Source organism: Morone saxatilis, unplaced genomic scaffold (genome assembly GCF_004916995.1).
Source record: "Morone saxatilis isolate NCDOM2014 unplaced genomic scaffold, NCSU_SB_2.0 Contig9, whole genome shotgun sequence".
Taxonomy (NCBI): Eukaryota; Metazoa; Chordata; class Actinopteri; family Moronidae; genus Morone; species Morone saxatilis.
In genome coordinates this window covers 12,705,874-12,712,874 of record NW_023340268.1, presented here as the reverse complement: position 1 = coordinate 12,712,874, position 7,001 = coordinate 12,705,874, and the positions used below count along the sequence as shown (strand labels likewise).

The 7,001-nt window shown below is 37.3% G+C and overlaps 1 protein-coding gene across 1 annotated transcript in view; it reads left to right on the top strand.

Moving 5' to 3' along the window:
• elmo1 (engulfment and cell motility 1 (ced-12 homolog, C. elegans)) overlaps window positions 1-4,626 on the top strand; it is a gene marked incomplete in the record, with an annotated part of 60,099 nt that extends 55,473 nt beyond the window's left edge. The window contains 2 exon segments of the mRNA XM_035681955.1: window positions 1,543-1,620; window positions 3,142-4,626. Coding sequence (XP_035537848.1) covers window positions 1,543-1,620; window positions 3,142-3,342 — 279 coding nt within the window.
• Between the last annotated feature and the right edge of the window lie 2,375 nt (window positions 4,627-7,001).

Genomic DNA, 7,001 nt, shown 5'->3' with positions numbered 1-7,001 from the left:
CCCCCCTGCCCCCCCCCCACGGGACTCTGATATATTGGATCTTGGATAAATAGCCTTGAAGACAAAAGAGACGCCTCCTCCCTGCTTTGTCTCCTTTATTACCTTGTCGATAAGCGCAGGTCTAGTAGAATGACCTGAGGGGGGTCTGCGGGCCGTCGAGCAGGCCTGTCCCAGCCTTGTGAATGAGAACGCAAGCACATTTCATTACTCACTGTTACAAGGCCAGCCAAAGTCACCTCTACAGGCTTTAGAGCATAGCTGGCATCAGGACCATTTGTGGGACGCTGAGACAGAGGTGGCAAGCAGTGTTTTCAGATTGTTTCCAAAATTCTTCCAAATGTTAGATTAATGCTTCCATACTCGTAACGATCCTATAAGCATTTGCCTTTAATCTGTGCTGCATTTTGCATCTCATTACTGAAGCACATCTTTCTGATTTTTGTACATACATTTTAAAGGGGGAATCACACAAATGAGGGGAAGCTACTGTATATGATTAGTGTGTATGATTGCATTTTCTGCTGTACTGACTAATGTTCATGCAATTTAGGATGGGTCTGATTTGTGTGGAAAGTCTTCTGCATGTAAACAGCAGGTGCAGATTTGTGCAGCTGTATTAGAATAAGGCTATGGTGGGTAAAAGAAGATTTAATAAAGCAGTGTTTTATTGAATTCCCAAATGATGGTGGACAAAGTGCTGCAGGAAAAGGGAGCTGCACTTAAATAGTAATAATAATAAATACACTAGTTGTGTGTGTTTGTAGCCGCCATAAACTTGAACTGTTAAAAAAGCTGTTAATGCACTTAGGGGATTGTTTAATTTACAACATGCTGATTTTTTCCATCTCTATAACTTAATTTATAAAAGATTATACATTTTTCAGTGAATAAAAAGTTTATACTGAGTAATAGATGTTTGGAAGTAGTAGTATTCTTATTTCAGTAGCCCACCATTGAACTGCATCTTTTAAGCTCTCCCTCACAGAGTGCACTCTGACTGTGTAATTACCTGCTGCCTTAGTAAATCAGACGCTAATTTCACACAAATTACAAGCAAGCATTTAATGAATTACTTTCATGTATACAAATCTGGCTCTGGGTGTGACTGTGGTATCCTTACACTGCATTCAGTTTGTTTCACACAGTAGGCCATAGTGGATATTGAGGGAATACACCCAAAATCATATCACACATCATATTTCCAGCCTCCCCAGGCATTTTTTTAATATCCAGTATCTGAGAGCATCCCAGGTATTTCTCTATTTGAGTTCTGTCTCTCTGATACCTAATGAATTGATGTGCAGCTGATGTAACAGATGGTGATGAGACATGAGGGGGAGAAGAGAGGAAGATTGCTTTGGTATGGCAGCATTGTGGTGTAAATCTCACCTGTTTTTTTTTTCTTTTCCTTGCACCCTTTTTTTCCTTTCTCTCTTCATCCCACCTCCTCCACTCTGTCACTATCTGTATCTCTTGCTCTGTCTTTGCACCATTTTCTCCCTCACCCCTCCCTCTCTCCCTTTCACTCTGTCGTCTCTCCAGGAGGTGTTAGAGCTGGCCTTCTCTGTCCTCTATGAGTCGGACGAGTATTTAAACTTTATTGCTCCTGACAAGCATGAGGTAAGCTAACAGTGGTGGTTGTTGACTGACAAACAGGACATGTGTGATTGCACAAAGAGAAATGTTCTTCAAGTATAGTGTATAGGAAGTTGTATATGTTCTGGAAATTATCACTACAGCTGTTCATTTGTCACATACACAGTGACTAAATGTGAGTGTATTGTCTTTTTTTTTTACCACTTTCTCTAGTATAAATATCAATAAATTAAGATTAGAGAAAGCTAACTATAAAATAAAAAACTCTGAAACAAAACTATAATATGTATAAGCAGAGCTGTAGACTTGAATGAGTGTATACAGTATATTGTACAGAAATAGCCACCAGCAAGATATATCTATTTATTCCATTCAGATAAGCAAGTGTCTGTCATGGACCAGCCAGCAATTCTTGGCAGCTGTATGTGTATCATGTCACCCATGTGCTTATACTCATGCCTGATACAAACAAACCAAACCAGACCGCACTTAGAAAAAGGGCCTGTTAGTGGACGGTACCTTTATCTTACTAAGAACTTGGGATCAAAAAGATCTAGTCTTAGATTTGAACATGGTAAAATAACAATAAAAAACGCAAGACACCTTCAGCTAGGCTTTGTATAACATCACTACACACCCTGAATATTTTTTATTACTATTATTATTGCTTTGTGAGAACCAGGTCTCAGGAATGTAAAATAAAAAACACAGGTTTTAAAGGGAATCGTTAAAATGCTGTGTCAGTTTACTGGCTTTTAAAAGCATTCAGAGACATTAAGAATTTGCAGTTATGAGTGGCGGATATGGATAAAATCACTTATGATAGTATATCTTACTTTATATTGCGACATCAATATTTATTGTGATATAGTACATTTCTGTAAAAAAATAAAAATCCAATATTTCCATAAAACACTCCTCATTGATTTGTGACATTGCCCATAATGGCCTCATACACTCAGACATATTTAAGGTTCAGCTACCATGGTATAAACGGTAAATACATTGAGATTGTATGACGCTGTATATGTAAACGTATTACCCAACACTTTAACTTGGAATGGAGCTAACTTTCCTTTGAGTTTACCTCAAAGAAACAGCTCTGCTAATAACTATAATACCTGGCAATAAGTAGAAGGGGAGTGTTCCTCTTTTTCATAGATTATGGTGTAATAGTACACATTGCCCACAGAGGTCTATTACTTGACTTCCTCTAAGGATAATTCACATAATTTTCTCAGCGCTTGATTCCAGAAACTTTTTTTTTGTCCTTTTTATTTAGGACAAGAGAGAAGAAGTCCCTGCTCTATTTCTTCTGAGTCACAGTGTACACAAACTGTCCTCCCTTGGTGGTTAGCTTCTTTTATGCGTGTATGTCTCTGTAGCAGGTGGAGTCAACAGCTTGCTCTGAGTTTGAAAACATGTCGTGCTTAATTATAGTTGGTAGATTTTGGATTTTTTTTTATTTTTGTGCTCATGACTGCAGCTTTCTGCCAGTACTGATTTGTTTTAATTTTAGATCTACCTCTGTCCATATCTCTGCAGTACTGCGTGTGGACAGATGGTCTAAACGCCCTCCTGGGTAAGGAGATGACCAGCGATTACACCAAATCTGACATGGACACCCTCCTCTCCATGGAGATGAAGCTCCGCCTCTTGGATCTAGAGAACATCCAGATTCCCGAGGCCCCGCCCCCGATTCCCAAAGAACCTAGCAACTATGACTTTGTTTACGACTGTAACTAGACGAACGACCCCACGAGCCCCCCGGATCTAAACCCACCCAGCACCTACTGTACTCACCGGACCAATCCCCTTTTCTTACAAACTGGAACAAAAACAAATAAAACCGTATGATAAAGAATATGAACTGTGATTGAAAGAAAAAAGGATTTATTGAACTATTTTCCTCTTGCTTCTTGCTAGACCTTTATGAGAGAGAAAATAGTGCATATTAATAGGCTCGCTGCACTTGAGGGACTCGGGGTCGATGCAGAGTCATCAGGTTGCCATGGAGAAGAGAAACCAGGAAGTATTTGTTTGGCCTATCGTTGGTCGTCCTGCGTCTTCTTTCTCACTCTTCCTCCTGTGTCTGATGTTTTGAAACATTCACTTCTTCTCGGCTGAGGCGCCTGCTGTCATTTTGCTTGAAGATTGTTGTAGACAAATGCTTAGAAATTTTATTTGATTTAGCTTCCTTGTTTTTTTTTTTATGTTTACTTTATTATTTTTCCTCAGGGCTTTTGTGGGAGGGAGGGATGATGGTTGTGAAGTTCAAGGAGCAGGGAGGGACAGGGTTTTGTGTTTTGTCGTCCGCTTTCCAGCAGTATTTCCTGTCACATTCTCACAGTACTTGTGGCAGCTAAGTGTTTCCCAAGAGGCTGAAAGGAAGGTTGAAGTACAATAGTCTCTTATATCTGCTTTGTCCTGCTACACATATACTGAAGACTGTTAGAATAAGTCAAAATCAAAATCAAGGCATTGTACTACAGTAAAAAGCCTTTCTTTTAAATATTCTAATGTTAATGTTATTATCCCACCGCTGCTTATTGCCTATTGTACACACCTACACAGTGGCTTTGCCAAAAACAACCATAAAAGCACCACCATTGTGAAACACACACAAACACAAACACAAACACACGCTCGTCTCTCCCTCATTTGAGTCTCTCTCGTTGTAATGACTGCTGTACACAACATTCCTAAGCAATATTTGAGCTTCTTTTTGTTTATCATTTGTAAGATGGTCATGATTTAGTGATTTTAAAATTGTGAAACTGCCAAGTAGTTGGTATTACAATGAGGATGTTAGTGTTTTTGGTCAAGGGAAGTTGTGTTTTTATGTGTATTCAGGACCATATGGCCACAAAATTGAAAGTTATTGTATTTTTTTAATTTAAAAACAGATCATGGTTGTTATTTCTAGTATGATTTATATATTTTCCCCTTCCTATTTAATACCTTCAGATGTTTTTCTTTAGGATTTTTCAAAGCCCCTCAAAACTGCTGTTTACATTAAAGATTTAAGAACCGTAACTACTTTTTCCTTCTGTTCCTCTCTTCATTCATAAACCACACTAACTTAAAGTATCATACCTGTCTTTTTGAACTTGCAGGTGGAAGATTGCTCCTTCATTAAGAACAAACAAGTGACTGCAGAAATTTGGTTCTAATCCATATCTGGATTGTGTTGGTTTGGCTGTTTAGCCAAGCAGCACACATTCAGGTTACAGGTACTTCAGACCATAACTAAAGATTTCCTACTAAACAAAACAAAAAAAAGATGCAGCTGTAAACTGCACTGAAATGATCTTGTCTACTGCTAACAAAAACTCCAAAAGGAATCATTTTGTCATAAATATGTGTAACTTTTTATCATTGTACCTTTTTAATAATGAAAAAATCTCCTGAATGAGTAACAGGTGCATCGAAGGACACAACTTCAACAGAAGATCTGTTCTTCTTCTATCATTTAGTAGACTGACTATGTACCATATTTTACAGATATTATTATATTCAAAACTGTACAGTGAACTTAGTTGCTAAAAAAAGATTGCATGAAACTGATTTGATTTGGACGAATTTTGAGCAGCTTATTTCCTGTTTAGGGAAATTTTTTATACAATTATCTGTCTGTATTTTAAAAAAAAATTCATTTTTAACAATCCTACATATTTAATAGGCTGATTTTCTTTTTCTTTTTTTCTTTTCTGAAAAATGTTCTTGTCCCTGACACTCTGCCATTATTATATTAGACCATTTACTTTACTTCACAGAAGCGAACCTACTGGCCTACTGTGTATACTTTCATTTAGTTTTATTACACATCTTGAAATCAAGAAGCCATCGCAACCCCCCATGAAGCTTTGGTGACTCCTAGTGGGGATCCCGACCCCTAGGTTGGCATCCACTGGTCTACATGACTGTCATGAGGTATAACATACCATAGTTTTTTCATTTGTACATTTATCATTTGAACATCAAAAAATATTTTCCTACCAGATACTAGAACAGAACTGTATAATGGGAAAGAAATTCAGAGCAAAAAACATTTAAATTGAAATGTGTATACTCTATAGCACACAAAAAGCAGAATCAACCCCTGTAATATACCTATGACTGCTCATTCATTCAGTCTGCAGTACTGAGGGGGGAACTAACTACAAGTATGAGTATTTTCTTTTTAATGCCACTTTCCACTACTTTTTACTTCACTACATTTATTTGACAGCTCTAGTCACTTTACAAATTTTGATTTTTGCATTAATAACATACGAGGTGGTTATAAAATATGTTTTGTTACAAATTACACTACCCAACACAAGTACAGCTGAAATAATTAGTTGATTAACCAGTTTGTTGATTTGACAGAAAATTAGGCAACTATTCATCATCAGTATTTTTTCATGCAAACACATTCACAAGTTCCAGCTTCACAAATGTGGGGAATTTTTGCTTGTCTTTTCCATTATTTTAATCATTTTAATTTATTTATATTTAGTGAAATTTTGAGATTCCTGGTTAGTGGTTTTTGACAAACATGGTAAAGTCAACTTTGGATTCAGGGTAATTGTGATAGCATTTGCCATTGTTTTGTAATTGTTTTATACCAAACAATTAATGCATAATGAAAATAATCATTATTTGCAGTATACAAAGTCAAAAATAGCTCCACCTCAGCTTTCATTTTACTTAAGTGACATTTTCAACGCAGGACTTTTACTTACTTATAATGAACACACACCTCATGGTCGGATGGGTGGGGGGTGTCATGCAAACAGTGTCAAAGTTTCTCCACCATCCCACCTCCTCCTCCTGCGGAGACTCCAGGTTCACCTCCTTCTATCCAGAACCTGCGGGTGTCCTCTGAGCTGCTACCGCTTTAGCAACCATAAAAACGGTCACTGGTCTTAACAGACAAAACTTAATGGCATTGGATGAAAATGCCTCTGTAGCCTCTGTTGTATCACTTTCAGAGCTGCCATTTCTGAAAAGACACATCACTGTACCCAAACACGTCCTTGAATCGCTCTCATATATTCAGGCTTAAAGCTCAAATGTCATTCTACATCTTTATCAAGCTGAATGTGCTCTATACAAGTCTCTCCATGTAGTTTAAGTTACATTTTCTACATGTTACAGTTGGAAGAAAATGCTATTTGAAAATGTCAGTTTTGATCAAAAGAATTGTCTCAATATCTCTATACTTCAATGAATTAAGCCGTTTTTGGATGTCAAACTCAAAGTATTCTCGATCAAAAAGCTGTCACTATGCTTAAATATTTATATGGAAAACAATCTGTCAAACACTATTGTGATTTATGGCCCAGAATGAGTAAGAATCTACCTTTTGTTTCTAAACTGAATATTTTAGCTTAGTTTGCCTTTGTTTGTGTGTGTGTGTG